General features: G+C 45.6%; 1 protein-coding gene across 2 annotated transcripts; it reads left to right on the top strand.

Annotated features, from left to right (window-relative positions):
- Positions 1-333: 333 nt before the first annotated feature.
- On the top strand, positions 334-19,495 carry LOC119404959 (uncharacterized). 2 transcript variants are annotated; one of them, XM_037671689.2, is made up of 9 exons: positions 334-3,328; positions 4,636-4,887; positions 5,477-5,660; positions 7,659-7,919; positions 9,244-9,411; positions 11,362-11,508; positions 13,006-13,130; positions 14,085-15,410; positions 18,967-19,495. In XM_037671689.2, the coding sequence occupies exons 1-9, from the start codon at positions 1,763-1,765 to the stop codon at positions 19,225-19,227; spliced, it is 4,290 nt and encodes a 1,429-aa protein (XP_037527617.1). In that variant the 5' UTR covers positions 334-1,762; the 3' UTR covers positions 19,228-19,495. The 2 variants fall into 2 exon arrangements, with proteins under 2 accessions (XP_037527617.1, XP_049275098.1); XM_049419141.1 differs by lacking the exon at positions 11,362-11,508.
- The last annotated feature ends 709 nt before the right edge of the window (positions 19,496-20,204 follow it).

Raw genomic sequence — 20,204 nt, 5'->3', positions numbered from 1 at the left:
GTCATCGCGCACCATGTTTTAGCGTCACGTTATGTACGAAACGGTATCTGTAATGCAAAGCGAACCGTTGCTAGCTTGCGGATTGTGAAGTATGCTGTTGGGATATCTTCATGGAGCTTGCTCGTGGCTGCAGTCGTGCTGTCGCAAGAGTCGCCGTAACGACTCGTGTACCTGTACTTTCTGGAAGTGGAAAATGGCAGCAGCCACAGCTTTCGAAATGGACCCGACGTTCCGGGACGCGTTCGGTCCCTTCCCCTCATCTGGGCTTCCCCTTTCCATTGCGTCGCGCACTGTGTTCCAGCGAGTGGTTCATGTTCCGAGGCAGGGGTGGCGCCAGGGGGAGGCACGGTGGGGCGGCCGCTCCCCTAAATTTTCGCGTGCCCCACTCCTCCCTGCTTGCCCCACCGCAGGAACTCGCTTGCCGTGGGTGCCTCCCCAGTAAAGAAGCCCTGGCGCCGCTCCTGTTTCCAGGGGTGTTCTGGATGTGCCGCGACTCTAGTCCAGAACACCTCTGGAAGCAGTTCTGGATGTGCTACAACTCTAGTCGTGGCACATCCTGAACACCATTACTGAAGTGCATAATATCAAAATTATTGCGAGCGCACGCTGTGCAAGAGCTTTGCATTTCTGCGCTTCTCACAGTGCACTTGCACTGCGCTATGAGGAGCGTAATCATAAAATTGGTTTTGATGGCACTTCTGTGAGTGACACCTAAACGAGCCTGGGAAGAAGGCCCCTACAATAGTCGTGGCACATCTTGAATACCCCTGGGAACATGACCCACTCGCTGGGAACGGTGGCCTCTGTACATGTGCATTGCCTGCGCGAGGCGATGAAATAGGGCAAGCCGAGGTGAGATGATAAGAAGCGATGCTGCTTCCACAACCCATATACAATCGTCCCCTGAGGAAGGTACCAAACAAGTCCCGAAACGAGTCCATTTCAAAAACTGGGTGGAGCCATTTCTGCTTCTAGAATTATTTAACCCAACCAGACAGATCTCTGTCACAATGTTTACGTTTTAACTTTGTACATTGCATGCTTCATGAAGATAAGTTCATTATGTCACCGTGTCACTTTTGCAGCTTTTTTTTTTCATACAAACGATGCTGCGTTAGATTTTACGTACGTTTTACTCGGAGCTGTCATAGCACACTGCCATAGCATGTGCGTGCATTCTACCTCACTCATTGTGAAGGTGTTCACAAACACGCAGCAGATGCTATGATCATCTGTGCAAAACATTTGCATGCTGTGGTAACAGTACTGTCAGCACTTGATAAATCAGTCACAGGGCATTACAACTTGCTGTGCGTGCGTGAATATTCCCATGTGCTTTAGTCCTCGGTGCAAATTATCGTCTTTATTCCGAATATATTTTCCTTTTGTGCATGTGGTCTTCCAGTTCTGAAATTAGAATTTTGAACTTGTAAGCCATTAAAGCAAAGGGCTGCGAATGTGTTATTGCTGTTCCTGCGAGCTCCAAATCTGCATGGACTGTAGCAGTGATTGTGTGCCCGTGCTGTGCTCTTCTCTCCTTGTCTAGCCTCTCCCACCCCTCAATCCTCTTATGTAGGGCAGCAAACCAGATAGTTGTTCTGTTTAACCTTCTTTCCTTGCCTTTCCTTCATGTCTTGCTGTATTCTGAAATGCAGGATAGTATTGTAAGTGTTTATTCGTAAATAAATATTGCATAAAGTTTCATGGTCTTGTCTTGTGCAGATTCTTGCTGGGAAGTGACATTTCAACATTGCCCGTCAACATGGCTAATCCAGGGAAAACAATTCTTTCCTTTACTTGCTATTGGTGCAATGGACCTGGTGTTGATTGCCAGCTGTACTTGCCAGCTCTCAGGAGCTTTTTCACGAAGTATGTCGACTTGTCGTTAGCATCGCTGCACATGTCTCAGCTGCAGCAAAAATCTGCCGCTGAGGGCATCTATGAGGATGAAATACAGTACGTAACATGTCAACTTGAATTTACTACACTGTCCATGAAACAGCTCAAGACAGCGAGCGAAACTGTTGTCAGTCAGTGGTGCCTTCGGGGACTAACAGATCGTACACTTACAAGCACTCTCCAGTGGCTGGTGCCTGATTGCTCCGGGAGCCTCTGGAACGACTTCATTCCACAAGAAGACGTATCGGTCAAATCTATTGCATTTGGAACATATATTGGCTTTTGTACATTTGCTGAAGCACATAATATCACCAAAATTATGGGGAGCACGTACCTGAGGGTGGATTGCTCATTTAAGCACGACCAGAAACTTATGCAGGTCTATTTCACGCTTCAGCACAAATGTGCAAAGCTTCGAACCATATACAGGCTTCTCATAAAGTATGATGACATCTACCGCGTGGTTGTCAATGCGGCAGAAGAGGCCACAGAAGTTTACCTGCATGTTAAGACCTTTCCCCTGATTCATAGGCAAGTACAGCTCACCCTTGAAGATGTCTACCTCTCGCAGAGCGCTAAGCCGCACAAGAGCTGCGATCGAATGAGGTTTGAAAGGACACTGAACATTGGATGCTCCTGCATTACTAACTTAAATAGCGCCAACCTTGCTGGGTATTCGACTGTGAAGCTGTGCGTGGCTGATGGCATCAAAGTTAGACGAGCGGTCACACGCCTCAGTGACCGTTGCGGGAGAAAAGTAAGGACAGTGTACGCCCCTGTCAAAACTAAAAGCGTTGGTCATTGTGTGGAAAGCACCAAATGCAAGGTCATGACTGCAATGGCACCCCTGTTGCAGTTTCCGTGTCAGTATGCACTGAGTGTACTCCTGCAGAGGAGCAACGACGTCTTGGTGCAGATGACACTGCAGCGAGATGACGACCACAAAGCATTGCTTACATTCATGCAGAAGTGCGCCAGGGCTAACGAGAGTGCGCTTGAGCAGGCTTTCATCGCTCTTTATCTCTCCATCGAAAACGGCTGCATCTTCACGCTCCGGACAGCACTTCCGGCCCTTTTCGTAAAGTTTCATGCAAGCTATGTGCCACTAGAGGTTCCCAACAACTGCTGTTGGGTGCGGCGCGCGATTGCCACTCCATCGAACTTCATCCTCCTTCCTCCCGAAGTGCATTGCCAGAACAGGGTGCTTCGTAGTTTCGATCCGGAGCACGCCCTACGTGTGACGTTCCGCGACGACAATCACGATTACCTCTCACACACGCTCATGTTCAGCCAAAACGTGGATGAAATCCTCGAAACCACTGTGGCATCTCTCCTTCGAGCAGGAGTCTCTATTGCAGGTCGCCACTACCGATACCTCGGAAGCTCTGCGAGCCAGCTTCGCGACCATGGCGTATGGCTATACACAAAGGTGAGCCATTTGATTAAAGATGCTTACAGCTGACCCTAATCTCTTGAGAAGAATTACACGAGAAATACAGTGTGTACAACTGATAAATCATCAAATGAGAAAAGCAATTGCTATAGCGAAAGTTTCGACAAGGGGACTTGTCTTCATCGAATGAGTCTACTCTCAAGAAAATTTAGGGTATTTCGCTTCATACATGTTCTAGGATCCATGATAATTATGGAGTAATTATAAATGTGTTTATTCTGAAGTTGATCATGATGCGTTCTTGCATGAAAAAACACATAATCACCAACTCAAAGTACATGCATAAGTTAATTATAAGCTACAAGCAATAGAAAAAATACAAATATATTATTTTGCTATTGATGTCATTATTGGGATGTTGAACATTCCGTTAAACTTTGCAGTGTTTCTGCCAATGCAAATGTCTTTAACAATGCCTGGCACGTGTCAAGCTAAGTGAATAAATATTGAGTACAGAGGTGGTTTAATTCACCCATAGCTCAATATTCTTTATTCTGTGCCATCACTGGTCACAATTGAATACATACCTACTCGCCCAGTTTTCTGCTTCGTTACAAGCTGAAGAATGAAGAACAGCACTCTTGCGGTGTGTGTGTGTGTGTGTGTGTGTGTGTGTGTGTGTGCGTGTGTGTGTGTGTGTGTGTGTGTGTGTGTGTGTGTGTGTGTATATATATATATATATATATATATATATATATATATATATATATATATATATACTTTTAATAAGTGCCATTGTCATACCAAGCCAACTGCTATGCAGCTTCTCAATATATCGCTTCATCTTTTTCTAACAGAGTGGTCCACACGCCTGTAATCATGCAGGCCCTATTTCGAATTGTACAGTTTGCTGCCCCTGCTATGAATATATCTAGGCACCCTCTCCTGATATCTGTTCGAAATTGTTATGTCAAGTGCATATATAATTGCTGTTGGCTGTGCATTTTGTTTTGTGATCAAGTCACCCACATAGGTGCCAAAATGTCAATGTAAGTTTCACTTTTATTTGGCAAGCATACACTTTCTTCTGCTGTAAACTTTCCTCACCAGGCAATTCTGTTCATCGAATCCTTGATTACATTATATGTTAAATAGTAATATAATACTATCTGGGGTTTAACGTGCCAATTTCCAAACCCTCGTACTTGTGAGGTGTCATTCCCTACATGAGAGCAATATATGTGAAATAGTTTGTACAACATTGAAAACAATAACCAATACTCCTTCAACTTCAGCGCAATTATCTCACTATAACTGTTGGCGTGTGCTCCTTTTAAATCCAGGATGGAAGCGGCAAGTCGGCGCAAGACATCAGGGCTTGGATAGGTGATGTGCACCAGATTCCAAACGTGGGCTACAAGATGGCTCGCATGGGCCAATGCTTCTCGTCCACAGAAGAGACTGTGCGCGTCCCTCTAGACAGTGGGGCAAAGCAGGACCTGCCGGATATTGTGGGTGGCAGGCATCCGCAGTCGGGCAACCCTTACGTTTTCTCCGACGGCATCGGCATGATCTCGAGGTCACTAATGAGAAAGGTTTGTTTCTTTGTGCAATGAATACTCTTTGTCTGGCCATTTGACGTTTGCCCATGGCATTATTTTTCTTTCATTGTCGATATGCTTACGTGTCCAGTGATATGCATGTTTTGCAGAGAGACAGCCATATAAGCCCATACACGATGGACAGGGTCAGCAAACTGTAATAGAAACATAAATTTAAAAAAAAAGAACTTCCTACCTGATACAACCCACCTAATTTTTTAGGATTTAAAAGGGAAAGCTCTTCTATTCATTTTTTACCCTTTATAAAACAAACAACCATTTTGCATTATGAAAACAATCTGTGGAATAGTTGCTATAACTTTTCAAAGTAGGTTACTGATGTGTACCTGACATTTGTTATATCTCATGTTCATTATAAACATACATTTGTTACACGCTGCTATTAAAATGTTTTAGATTTCCATCATGATAGCCTCTGAACCATCAAATCAGTTTTAGCTATCCAAGTCATACTGCAAGTGCAAATCTAGTTAAAAAAATACTTTACAGCTAAACTGACATAGTGTTACTCTATAGTTCTTCTGTGTTCCCTGAGTGTGTTTATAGCACTGGAATTATGCAGGCATGCAAACAGCTGGGCCTGGCAGAACTACCATCAGCCATTCAGATTCGCTATGCTGGTTACAAAGGCGTGCTATGCCTGAATCCGAAATTGCACGGTGATCAACTCCTGCTGCGCGAAAGCATGAAGAAGTTTCACTGCTCGACATCGGACAGCCTCGAAATTGTGCAGGTGTCTGCACCACGTACGTTTCTATGCCAGCACCATTTCTTCAAGTTGTCGGTACGAAGTTTGTTCGTTCATTCATTCATTACCCTTGGACATCTAATAAACATATGTAATGGTGCCAATCTAGCAGCATACAGTTTTGCATAAGGAACACACCAGGCACCTGAGATGCACTTGTATGGTCAGAATAAATAATACAAATTTCTTACACAGCAGTACACAACAGCTGCCATAGAGTGACAACTATAGCAACAAATGATTACAGGAGAAAGAAAACCTAGATCATTAGTATGATGTTACAAAATGAGTAATAACAAGCAAGGTAAGAAGCAAGATTTCATTAGATGATCAGCTTGATGAATTTCATATCGTTAGATTCAGTGTGAACTCAAGGAAAATGGTTTACATAAGTTGGGACGGCATGTACACGTAGTTTAGAACTGTAGTTTGTTTAACGCTGCTGTACGGTAAACTGGCTTTCCCTGAGGTTGTGTGTACTACGTCTCAGATGTCTTGGCACACAAGTGTGAGTTATCGTGAATTTTAGTGAAAACAAACATATATGATCTTATGCTGTATTAATTGTTGAGAAAGAGCTACCATATCTTCGATCGAATGAAATATATTGCTGTTTGTTCATGTCTTTCTAAGCGGTAAGTAATATGTATTGCCCAGTTTTTTGTGTGGTTTGTGAAACTGCTTTCTCTAAGAGAGTATAGTTCGTATGGGCCCTATATGAAATTTTTTTTCTTTGACGACACAATTTTAAAAACAGCTTTTGGCATGGAGCACACTTCTGAGTATAATGAATGGACTCAGCAGTGAGTTTGCCGGTTTATGAACTGGGCAGAATATTGGATTGGTGAAGCAGACAAGACAGTAGCATGTTTCATCTGTCCCGTCAACTGAACTGGTTCGCCATGTCAACTTGATGACAACTTGTTTCTTCAGAAGCTTTTATGCAGCTGGTCCCCCCTTTATTGCTGAATGAAAAAATAAACTTGGCTTTACATGACTTGCAAGCAGAACAGCTAACCCAGCTTAGAACTGTGAGCATAGTGGACAAAAAAGACTACATGGCTGGCACACTTTGTTTCTCCCTTCTTTTTTCTACTACACAGTTCTTTGTGATCACTATGAAAAGCATGTGAGGGATTTATTTATTTGTTTATTAATTAACTTATTTGTTTGTTTATCTATAATGCCCTCAAGGTACATACAGTACATTATAGAGGGGAGGGGCACGAACACTAGTATTTGTAACGAATAGCAAACTAGGAAGAGAAAAAACATAAAAATCAATGTATTGAGTACAGTAGCAACATGTAATAATAACAAAATGTAAAAGATGGCACTGATTCAAACACCTGCAACATAAAACATAAAGCTCAGTTTAGTGAATCCAGTATGAATGTGTAATAATAACATGTAAAAGAGCACTAGTTCAGAACACCAGCAACAATGTATGAATCGTACAGCACTATACTCGGATACAACCTAAGAAAAAAAATGTAAGCTCCACCCACAGCCATTGTTGTCCCTCCCACACAGAATTTGCATATGTGCTCCATCCAATCGCACTCACTCATTTTCCTTGAGTGTTTCAGATAGTTTCTCATACAGACACACCTTTGTGTCGATGGTTTTAGGTTGGAAACTTGAACGTCCTGGTAAATTTCGAAAGGGATTTTGACATTGCTGCTCAGCCAAACTTAATGTTTTAGGTAATAACGACAAACCTTTAACTCTTAATATGTGTAGTATTTACATTAGGCGAGAAAAAGTACTTACTGTTCAAGGAGAAACTAGCTAGCACAACCGTCTTTTGCAGGTAAAGGGCAGGCACACCACCGTTCTGTGGGCAGAGCTAACATTTTTGCTTAGGTTGTAATATACTCACGTGAACTAAAACGCTTTTGAAAAGGATTGAATCACGTATGTTTACTGTTGATGACGGTAGGTAATTCCATTCAACAGGTTGCCCTGGGTTCTGTAGCGTGCTTGTTTCTGGCAGGTCCAGTGTACCTCAACCGGCCCCTGATCACCATCTTGGAGCAGCTTGGAGTTCCGGGTCGCGTGTTCCTACACTTGCAGCAGAACATGGTGCTTCGTCTGTGCGATGCCTTTGTCAGCGACGATGACGCCTTGCAGGTGCTCAGCGTTCGCATCCGTACGGGCCATCTGCCCCTCATCAAGTTTCGCAGACAAGGCATGGTCCTGACAAGGGAGCCCTTCATTCGCTCATTGTTGCTGGCTGTTTACAATAGCATGATAGGTGAGTGGCCCTTTTTTTTATCACCACCGTGTAAATCCAAATGACCTTTGAGTACTCGTAGGGGATCCTGATCATGATAAAATTTAGAAAAGAATAAAAATGAGTTTGAATGTGCATGGCAGACATTTTCAAGTTGTAACTGGTAGCTAATTGCGATGCTTGAAGACAAAGGTGTACAGTCATGAACAATATAAAAGGAAACGCTGAAATTACCTTCAGGAGATCATGGTGTCTAAACGCAGTTGACAAGCACTAAATGTATTCGTAACGCCAACACTTCAAGCAGAAAGGTACCGCTTGCAAATCGATACGTCATATTCACATCAGTACATAACGAGGGCTAATTATTGCTTAAGCATGAACTTGGTGTTCTCTCACATATTGCTCACACGACCATACATTAGAGGTGTGCGAATAGTGATTTTTGAGGCCAAATTGAATAGTGCCGAAAGCGAACCAAATTGGATATCGAACACTCATAGAATAGTTTATGAATACATAACAGTCACAAGGAAATAGTGTGTTAGTGTTGGCCAACTCTTCGCTAATGATGGCTAGTGTCGACTACTGTTGGTTAGTGCTGCCTGTTCATGAGGGTAAACAGTACTTGCACCTCAACAGCTTGGGGTCATGTGACCTGAGCTGAAACGTCATGTGTGATGTCATTGGTAGAGTGGCATGTCGCTCTCAACCCTGGCCCTGGCAGTATAGCGATGCTGGCAGGATAGTGAGAACTGTGAAGTGGTACGGCATAGGGTTATTGGCCCCCAGTGACACGGGCCAACCACTGAGGCTGGCAAAATAGCAATTCTTACGTAAAATCAGGCAGAAAGAACCTTGCATTTCAGTCAAATTGTACGGTAGTGTACTTATGAAACACCTGTCAATGGGCTAGTTGGTTAAACGTGATCAACTTTCTTTGCGCAAAACTACAAGCAGTACTGGACACGGCGAGGAAAGACATATGCTGATGTTATCGGACACGACGTACAGTACTGGACTTGGCGACAAAAGACACGCGCTGATGTTTTCTGTATGTGTCTTTCCTCGCCATGTCCAGTGCTGTTCGTAGTTTTGCACAGAGAAAGTTGATCACTGAAGGCTCATATGACTCATATGTGACGTTTCTGCTGAGGTACAAATCGACTCTCCCATGCATGAGCATTAGCGACTGATGCTTCGCACACATGAACGTTCTTGTTAGGGTAACTCGCGGTAATTTAAAAAATGTATATATTTGGTACAAGGAATGTGCAGTAAAAATAAACAGAAATGCATGTTAAATGAACCTGTCCAGGAAACTGAGCATCTGTGATTTTTGCAGCTAATCTCAAGAGCAAGAGCCACATAGCAGTACCCGAGGACAGTGGACGCAACATGCTGGGCGTTCTGGACGAAACGAGCACCCTAGAGTACGGCCAAGTGTTTGTCCAGTTCACAAGTTTAAGGAGTGGTGACAAAACCTCAAAGCCCACCACCAGGGTCATTACAGGTACCTTGCGTTTTTTATCGTTATCGCTGATAATGGAAACGGGATAAGTCTTGGCATCTTGGCAGCCAGTCCTATCACGAGGTGGGCAGAAATGTAAGGACGGAATAAAATGGCTTTGCAGTGGAGCTAAGCTTTTCGTTATGCCATGTGGCGCCACCAGAAAACTATCATCATCATGAACCAGCACGCGCTCTCTCCATCCTTTTCTTTGCCATCTTCTGCTTCGCTCCCAGAACATGTGCGCTGATTTGTCCGGCATGGGATGCAATAACCCTGGTTTGCTAGAGAATGAGTAGAGAAAGAGAGAGAGAAAGAAAGATAACAAAAAATTACACCATCTCCCGCTAAAGGGGACCATGAGGCGATGCGAAGCCGGAGCACTTGCACGATCGCGTTCCGTTGGCGTTCGTTGGGCATGCCACCGACCTCGCGTCGTGGAACGCGAAGAGGGACGCTACGCGCGTCGTATCTTCCATCTAGCCTGGCCGTTAATTCTCACAGGGCGAGCGGGGAACGCGGTCGACAGGCGGGCGAGAGGGGGGCAGCGTAGGAGAGGAGAGAGAAGGGGAGGGGACGGGCATGCGCTCGAGCTCATCGCGGCGTCGTGCAGGAAAGAATTTTGGCATGTCTAGCCCGTGTTTCAGAGGAAGAGTGGAAAGGGGAGGGGTATGAGAGAGGGAAAGTGGAGAGGGTGAGGGGAGAGGGAAAGTGGAGATGGGAAGGGGATAGGGTGAGTGGAGAGGAGGTGTGTGGAGAGGGTATGCGCATGCGCAGTAAGGGTGGCCACGCCGCACACCACCACCACCACCACCACCGGATTGAGCTCCGCCTGAAGATACTTCGCATCTAATAAAGAGAAACAAGGCAGACTGGCCAGCTCTGCACTTCCTTCAGGCTTGGCACCGCTAGCGTGAAGCTGCCATAATTTTATCAATGAACACTAGATTAAGTTCAAGCTGAAAGATGTGCTTAACATTCTCCAGTGCTTTCTTGGCATCACTGAACATGGTTGATTTTGAGAATGCGCCAATTTAGCATTCTGATGTCAAACGATGCTACTACACCGTGTGTGTGCCAAGAACTTGCAAAACCAAACCTCATTGCAGCTGTGCAACATTTTATTTTGTTTATTGTTTTTACTATTTCTTTTCATGATGTTAAATTAATTAACATATAATACAAACATACTTGCTTCAGCAGCAATATTAGCAATAGACACATGGTTGGTGTATCGTCCAACATGTTGCTGTTGTACTATTACTTTCAATATGAGCTCCAACTGGCTGGGTGAAAAAAGTGGCGAGGGTATTGTTGTTTCTGCATAGCACATGCCCCCTGCCTTCTAGTGTGTGTCCTTTCTGCTGGCCAGCAAAGCAGCCATCACTTCATCATGAAATTTAAAATAAAGAGTGTATTTATCAAGACGTATTTTTGGGCTAGTTGGTTCATATTCGCAGTAAAACAGTGCCGGTAAAAACAACAGACCAGACGTGTCCTTCTCCTCATCCGGTCTGTTGTTTTCGCTGGCGCTGTTTTACTGAGAGTATTTAGAAAGCAAAGCCAGTGCTGTGCAGTGACAAAGCACGCTGCACTAGAGGCTAAGATTGTCCCCACTACTCGGTGGTCCAGTGTATTAATGCTCTGGTTTTCAAGCACAGGGTTATGCGAATTGCTGGAATGGAGGATCCCTCTACAGTTTTTTATGCCATGGCTCAGAACTTGCTTTTCAGAAATGCGATACTACATGCATTGTATGATCCTCAGTACAAGCAGTAGTGCCAAACAATAGTTTTTAGCAAGCTTCAACAGTTCAGAGCAGCCGCATGTCAGATGCATTGCCTGTTTTTGGATAGAACATCATACTGTACATCTCTTTTTCTTTAAGTGCTAAAGGAGATGCAGTGGCAATGTTTCACTGAAAGATGGCAAGCTGTGGTTTTGTTGGAACAGGCACTGTGCTCGTGACCAAGTGCCCGTGCCTTCACCCCGGCGACGTGCGCAAGTTCAAGGCCGTGGACGTGCCCGCATTGCGCCACATCAGGGACTGCATCGTATTTCCGGCCAAGGGACACCGACCACACCCCAACGAAATGGCTGGTGGGTCCTGTCCACTCTCAAATCGGGAGTGTGTGCGCGCCATTCAGTTTGTTGTTGTCTATGTTATTCCTGTCCTGCATTGTTTCTCTTTGCAGCTTCTGTTTCCTAGGATGACAGTCTTGTTTCCATTCACGTGGAAGGTATACTGTCAGTGACAGATCACTCTAGCCAGATTTTCATTTTTTGTAACAACATGGAACCACCCAATAATGAAGCCAGGGAAAGTGCAAGGGAAATTTAAAAATTGAACCATAGAAATAGTAAGGAAAAGAAAAGTGTAGGTTGACCAAAAGACAGAAAGGCTTCCACTTGGAGCCATGCCCACATATTGTGCATTATGTGGGCATTATGTGCATTGTGGTGCATTATGTGGGCATGTTGATGTGGGCATTATGTGCATTATGGTGCATTATGTGCATTATGGTGCATTATGTGGGCATTAGCTAGTTGATTCAAGAAAGGCAGGCATGTTTTACTTAATTGCACTTAACATATGTTGTAGTTAGAAAACTATCACAGTGACTAGCTGTTGGTCTCAAGTAATTGATAATCCACAGTGCATGCTTGATGTTGTAAACATGGGCTGATGTGAGTAGCACCATTCGATTACACAACTTCTGGTCATGCTGCTACAAGGTCACTTTCACAGATGCTGAATGGCTTGCTCTGCTCTGCTGGGTACGAACTCCCTTGAAGGCTCATCGTGTTTTGCATACCTTTCTGCATGGCATCATTGCATGTTACCTACATTATCTGACTTAACGTTAAAGCTATCACACACACATAAAAAAAAAACCTCATCTTTATTAAAAACTTGAAGCAGTCATGGTTGCTAATGCCATTTAATCATGTTGGCTATTATATCATAAGAACAAGCCTGTTCTCTTGTGCTTTTGCTTGCCAAATTTCAATAAAACATCACATGAAAAATCTATGTATCCTTGAATATCCTCTTTATTTAAAGAGATGTCAGGTACGCTTTGTAGGTTACTGCATTTTGCAATATCTTGCACACTTTTGCATAATCATAATCTTGTGTTTCTGTGTCGTTGAAGCGTGCAATCAGGTAGCATATTCTACTACTTTGCAAGCCTCTTTTTGCCTGTGGATTGTACTACTGAATGCACTAAAAAAATGTGGGATGCCGGAGCTAGATAACAAGTTATTGTCAAGTTAGTGGGTGCTGGAGTCAAGTTATTGGCTAATTTACGTGTAACCTGCTATGGGTTTGCGCTCCGCTCTGGTAACATTTGGTTTAGGGCTAAGTTTAAGCTTAATGACATGTTTGGTTTAAGTGAGTGTCATTTGGTAGAGCTAGAGACAGCAGCAGAAACGGGATGCCACATACATTAATGTAGATATCAATATGCCTTTATGAATCTTGCTCAAGCAGGTAGGTTTTAACATAACTCACAAGGGGCTCAGTGAGATTTGCAGGTAACTTTATGTCTTCATAGCTTAAAGCTTCCAGACGTTTTCTGTCAATGTTGCGTGCAGGTTCAGACCTAGATGGTGACGAGTATGTGGTCATAGCAGAAAAGGATCTGCTCTTCCCAGGCGACAATGCTGCACCCATGGTTTTCAGTGACTATGCATTTAAAGCTGACACACTGCAGGACTTGGTATGTTCAGCTCGTCAAGAGTTTCACTCTCAGCTTTCGTCCATTTGAAAATACGGTCCACTCCAGTGTTTGCGCAGCTGTAACCGTAACATCCTTAAAGTCCTCGAAGCTTACAGTGCCACGTGAAACATAGAAGCTACGCCTTCACATTGTTTCTAGCCATGAAGATTAATTTGCATGATAATTTGCATGATAATTTATCCTCAATTGGTGAAAGGCAATTCTGCACTTAGATTTCCAGATACGAAGAGTAAAGGTCTGCAGGTCAGGTGCCAACGTTGCTTAGCTAGCCAGATTTTGTCACACAGTGTAAAAAAAAGAAGTAAATTGCACTGTACTATTTGAAGTACAGTAGGCTCTCGTTAAACGGAACCTGAAAGGGCCATGAAAAAATATTCTGTATAGCAGGAGTTTCGTTTACTGAGAGATCAACAGGGTGCAGAATTCAACTCCTTTTCGGGCGTGAACCTTGCACTTTTCTTCTGTGATCCAATGGTTTTCTTTACACGCGATGTGAAGTACTACAGGTGATCGACATCAATCATATAAGCCATTATATATCGCCTTGGCAGAGTTGGTGATCGTTAAATCTCAAACTGAACCAGGCCCGTGAAGGGCGTGCACACCCCAAGAAGCATGATCGATATGTTGCTTTCTTGCAAATAACCTCAGTGTACCAGTTCAGCTACCTTCCTTTTCATGAATGGGAGACATTCACGGACTGTCAACGCCAATTTTTCTTCAAAGGAAAACATGTCTTGATTATGAAGAGTCAAGAATCGATTTGTCTTTGATGGATTATTTATGGTGGCTTGTATCAATTTATGCTTGTATTGTCACACTTACTGATTTGACCTCGTGTTGTTAACGCTTCAAATTTTTTAACTGACCATATTCAGCGAGTATCGCTCAACGCCTCATTGCTATCTCTTTTTTAAACTACCAATTTTGCAGGATGAAGAGATGATATCATTCACATGCAACTACATCAAGAACGACAATATTGGCCTCATGTCAAACGCCCACCTTGCCTGGGCAGACCAGCTGCCAGACGGAATCTTCTCGAAACGGTGCCTGTCTCTGGCCAAGAAAATCGCTACCAGCCTGGATTTTGCCAAAACCGGCATCCCAGCACGTATGGAGAAATCGGAGCGCGTGTACAGATACCCCGAATTCATGGAGAAGACGGGCAGCAAGGACACTTACAGATCGTCGAGGGTCCTTGGACAGCTTTACAGACTCAACCGGGGACTCATCACCTCGGGTTTTTGCAGCTGCACTGAGCACAGAGCACGTAACAGCGCTTTTGAGTACCCAGACTGGCGGAAACACGAGCGTGCCGCCAGACTGGCGAAGGCTCTCTACACGGAGCTTATGAATCAAATCCTTAACAGATACGGCATCGCTAGCGAAGCCGAAGTTGTCACGGGACTGCTGAGCAGTCTTTCTCCCTACCACAGGGGCAGGAACAACAAGTATAACGTTGAAGCTCACGTGCAGAAGCAGTTTCAAACGCTGGTGGAGAAGATGAGGCAGCGGTTCTTCCGCGATGTCGAGTCTCTCTTCCCAGATAGTGATCTCTCCGGGACGGAAGTTAAGATGGCCGTGCTGCAGATGGCTTCCGCATGGTACATGGTAACCTTCAACGCAGATGATGCCTTGGAAGTCAACTGCCAGGGCTTCCCCTGGTGCATGTCAGATGTGTTGCTGACGCTCATTAAGAACAGTGATGCCAAGTGCTCGGAAGTGCAAGGCTATCAGATGGCCAGGGTACTGTTGCGAGGAATGAATGAAATGATGGCAAGGTCTGTGTCCAGTGCAAGTCCGGTCACCGCTGCACTCGACGTGGTGCTCAGATGGGCTGCCAAAGAGAACCTGCTGAAAACATCGGGGTCAAATGGGCCCGGGATCTGTCGCGCATGCCTGTCTTCGCTGTTCAAGAGTTTTGCTTGTTCCTGCAAGGCAGTGCCTCTACTCTCAGCTGAGGACTGGCACAGGGATCTGGAAAGGCATGCACGTTTGTTTGGTTGGCCACCCAGAACTGCTGCTGCCTATGTGTTGGCATTCCTTAGATACCTCGCAAATGCACCAGCACTTGGCTCACTTTGCGAACAGTGTCAGCACCTATGTTCGCAGGCACACTTGATCACAGTAGCTGCGCTGCGACGCTACAGCCAGCTATTGGTGTGTGGGTCTCCATGTCACCTGAATTTGACATCGAGCCATGACTGTCATGAATCTGTCGATGTTCTGGAGGAGCATGGGCCAATCAGGGTGCTGGTAAGAGCTTGTTGTCATGCTCTCTAGCATGCATGCTTCAATGAAGTTTCAGCATGAAAAGATGATTGCAAGCTGTTCTTAAAGGGACACTAAAGAGGAAAACGATTTTTCTCATATTAGCAATTTACTCTTTCACAATTCCAAGATGACCTCGCTTGCTGTGACAAGAAGCTTGGTAAGCGAGAAAACGCGCAAAAAGAACATGTGGGTGGCGACACCACCTTGAACTTCCCGCACCAAACGTCATGGCATCATAGATATTGACGGCATCTGCTAGGTCCTATGTAGTTCCTAATCAATAAAAATGAAGTACATTGTCCTCTGAGGGGGCCATAGACTTAACATACTAAGTTTCAGGAAATTTCATTGAGCCAATGTTGCCAAAATACGAAAAATACACTTTTGAAGTCCGTGACGTCATGCGAGGAGAATTTCGGCGCGAAATTTAAACATGAATTTTCAACCTTGATTCTCTCCTCCTTTAATAAAACTATGATGGTTAAATTAACGACATTAGAGTTCTCAGAGCACACTTTATTAGGTTAAACCAATTCATTGTTTCACTTTAGCGTCCCTTTAACGTCTCAGTTTGCTCCATGGAAAGGAGGGAGGTGCACATCATACAGGCATACATGTATACCTGTATGATATGAGTTCTCCGGTGGGCGGCGCTGGAAATGGCGCCCACTGCTCCGATTGACCCCCTTGAAATGCGCAGAAGAGGAAGCAATAGCAACTGTGCATGTGCAATGCCAGCGATCCGTGCCTCCTGCCACCTGGTTATGTAAAAAGGAGTCTGAACAGGTGGCCTTAATTGTGGATTAAGAGACCGCCAACTCCACTGCCAGCGCCAAAACACAAGTGCCCTTGCTTCCGTATTATATGTGCGTCATAGATGCCAGAAATGTGTGACTAGAAATGATGAAATGTGGACCACTAAAAATTTCTGGGGAGAACCCTGATGTGTATCACTATTTGCTGGTCACGAAGCAAGGGATGGCTCTGTAAACCACCTATTAACACGATAGCGTTAAAAGCTGTTTTGAGATTGAAGAAAATCCACAATTAAAAGCTTCTGTCAGAGTGGGAATCGAACCCAGGCCTTCTGCGTGGCAAGGATGTGCTCTACCACACAGCCACACCACTGTTTGGAACTGCTTCCGAAAAAAACCCTATACGAATGTCATGTAACACGAAGAATCTTCTTTTATGCATGTAATGTTGTGTGGCAGAAGCGTAGAATATAGCGCCAGGCATCAAGACTTGTGAATTGCACAACGAGTTAAAGGCCCACCCATTACAAAGTGCTCAAACACTTTTTAATCATCATCATCATCATCATCACTAAAGTGAGCAGCTGCGTCGGTTCGCGTGTTGCCTTAAGGACGCGTAGTGAGTACTCGGCTGATTCGGAAAAGGAAGAATTATGGGGTAGTGGGAACTTCGCAACTGTACTTGCAGTAGGCATTCTAGGATAGTTTTAAACGGCCAGTGTTACTCGCACAGACGCTCCTTTCCTTGCGGCATTGTTGAGGTGTCCACCGAGAACCGAAGCCAGGCTAGCGATTGAGAAGGCGATGCGAACGGGGCCCGATTACGCTATCGCGTTCCACTCCTGAGGCGATGCTCAAGCGTCCTTCAATTTTTCGTTCTTACCACCGATTCCAGGTTGCATACTTTTTAACGTCACGCAAACGTCGCGACATAACTTCCCGGCTATTTTTCATCAACGTGCTGCTACCCTTGTGCAGTTCGAGTGCTGCGCCTCTTTGCGGACTAGCTGTGTGGGGAAGTGTGATTTGCAGAGCTGATTTACAGGTTCTCAATAAAAAATTGGTGTGCGGGGTCACAGAACTTGTTCGTGAAAGTATTTTTGCCATTGGACGTCCGCCATCGTCAGGCACGTAGGCAAGGGGGGGGGGCGGGGGGCCCGCCCCCCCTCCCGAAATTTTTCCAGCCTTCTATATTCCCAGGCAACTTTTTTTTTGTTTTTGCCATGGAAAGACTTTCTTTCGCACAATTAGGCCTTGCCCCCCCCCCCCCCCCCCCGAAAAAAAAATCCTGGCTACGTGCCTGGCCATCGTTAGTGATGTATGCACTAGGTTTAACTGGAACTTTATTCTATGTGAAATATTCTAGCGTAAGGGTACGTTTGTGAATATTGGCCATGTTCCCTTTTGCATGCCCCGTATCGAATCTTTCAAGTTATACTCGGGAGACGATGACGTGTACATGACGTTACGTCACGTGCTTCATGTCGTCACGTGTTCCACAAGTTATCACGCCACCGAAGAGTTAATTGGAAGTGGCGTGTGCAGTTCAGGAACGTAGCCAAGGGGTGGAGAACCTAGGCATGTGCCCTCACCTCACTTTCTACCTAGGGTAGAATGACGCCTCACAACACGCGGTCGCCTGCCCGGCGCTCACTTCATGGTCAAAGGCGTGTCCCCTTCCGCAACAGATTCCTTGCTACAACGCTGGCCTGCAGTTAACTGTTTTCTGGTAGATTCGGTAATTCGGTAAAGGAGTCTGCATTGCATTCTATGGGAACCCAGCAAGCTTCGAGAGCTTCCCGCGCGCAAACCAACGTACAAAGGCTCGAGATATTATACTTGGAAATGAACGTTCCGCGATTTTTTCTCTCTACATTTTGCTTTAATAAGTGTGTTTTTTTTTTCATTCACACTTCTCCACAAGTTTCGATAGAATACTCCATCAACGTTAACTTATTACGTCGTTGTCACAGGCGTGCGCAGAGTTCTTTATTAGGGTGGAGGGGGGGGGGCGAAGTCTCATCACAGGCCCCCTCCCCAGCGTCGGTCGAGTCCGGAAGAAAACAAGCCTCAAATGGATACAAACATAAAAGTGAAGCTATTACGTGCTCGTCACAGCGGCCTGCCTTTGGTCCCCGGCTTTTCGGGGGACAGAGGTCAGAAGTAAACAGTTCTTGGAATGCACATCAGCGGTGCTCGGGCCGCCATTATCGTCAAAACCCTGCATGGCCATAATCCTGCGCATTAAACAATGACGGGGTAGGTCCGACCAATGGCAGATCCAGAGGGGCGGCGGTAGGGGCGATCCATCCCTCCCCCCCCCCTCCCGCGCACGCACGCACACACACGCGCGCACAAACACACACACACAAACACACTAAAGCGAGGGAAATTTTGTTTCCGTCCTCTACCTCTCTCCTCATCTCTCCACCCTTTTCTGCTTCCCTGTGCACATTTCCACTGAACGCTTCTTAGGCGCCGCCATAATCCCCTCTGGGTTGTTGTAAATATGCATGACCCTCTAAAATGCATTGCTGAGGCGGCGACGTCACCCTTAATACCCTCAACCCCAAATGGGACGAAGGACCCCCCCCCCCTAAAAAAAAAAAGCAGTCACCTGGAGCCGCCCCTCGGTTCGACTGAGTATAAAAAAATGGCGCTGTACTTGGCGCACCCCCGCCCCCTCAGATGATGGGGGGGGAGGGGGGCTATCTGACCCCCCGTCCCCTTGCACACGCCTAACGTGTTGCCGTTGTCACCACCTCGTCTCCTCTGTCACGCAGGTGCAGAGTGCCGCTTTCCTGCGTCTACTGAAGGTGGGCAACGGCGCAGCCCGCTTGCAGGAGACGCTGCGCTGCTTGTCCGGTGCGCATGCGGTGCGCATCCGCTGCAACTCGAGCACGTCGGGCGGCCGCCAGTACGCGTTCGTGTCGGCCAGGGGCCGCCACTGGCAGCTGTGGTTCCTCGAGGAGCTCCTGCTCCAACCCGGGTTCGAAGACGCCGTCGTCAGTGGAGAGCTGGAGCGGTGGCGGCAGCGGCGCTGATGCGACTCGCATGTCACGTGGGCGAGGCGTATGGCTTGCATTGACGTAAATGAAACGGCCGTGTTGGAGCACCAGCATGGGGGCGGGGGGGGGGGGGGACGTTTGCAATGTCGCATTAATACTGAAGATAAACAGCGCAGAATAGCACTATTACGAAAAACAAACACACAAGACAGGCGCCGACTTCCAACTGAATTTCATTGACATGAATGCGTCATGTAAGTATCTGCGGGAGCAGATACAAAAAGGAAGAACAGAGGGGGGGGGGGATGCACTGGTACAAAAAAAAAATCACAGCATATCCACGGAGTGAATGATGATGAGTGGGCGAAGCTGCGGAGGTTCATCGGTAAACCGTGAATCTTCCGTGAATTCTGCCCAGTACATCATCACCGACGTGAGATCGGGCGCGTTTATACTAAAGGTTCGATGAGTTATGACGACTTGCAGCTCACTTTAATTTTACATGTACGCTGTGAATTTTCATTGTTTAGAAAACCATTGCTTTAGAAAACATGTGGCGTCTTTCGTTAAGCAGCTGGCGTCTTTTCGCTTTGCTTTAGAAACATCTGGCGTTCTTTCGTTTTGCTTTTACAAAACATCTGGCGTCTTTCGTTGGTTTATTTCATCAATCAACGGCGTTTTTGAACAAAATTTTTATTGTTTAATCACGCACAGGAGAAATCTCACCAGGCACTACCTTGGAGGTAAACAATGGCTGCTAATGGGAATGAGAGACAGAAGTCGGCTTTTAGCTAACACTTACACTTCTACTTCTACTAACGTTTCCTACTGGAACATGCCAATGGCTGCTAATGGGGAATGAGAGACAGAAGAATTCGGCTTTTAGTTAACGCGCACGCTGCGAATTTTTTATTGTTCAACAACGCACAGGAAAAATCTCCCACCGGCACCACCTTGGAGGTCAAAGCGTAAGACTTGTTACGCACTACTACTACTACTACGACTACGAGGGA

Source organism: Rhipicephalus sanguineus, chromosome 9 (genome assembly GCF_013339695.2).
Source record: "Rhipicephalus sanguineus isolate Rsan-2018 chromosome 9, BIME_Rsan_1.4, whole genome shotgun sequence".
In the NCBI taxonomy this organism is placed as follows: Eukaryota; Metazoa; Arthropoda; class Arachnida; order Ixodida; family Ixodidae; genus Rhipicephalus; species Rhipicephalus sanguineus.
This window is presented reverse-complemented; position numbering and strand designations above follow the sequence as displayed.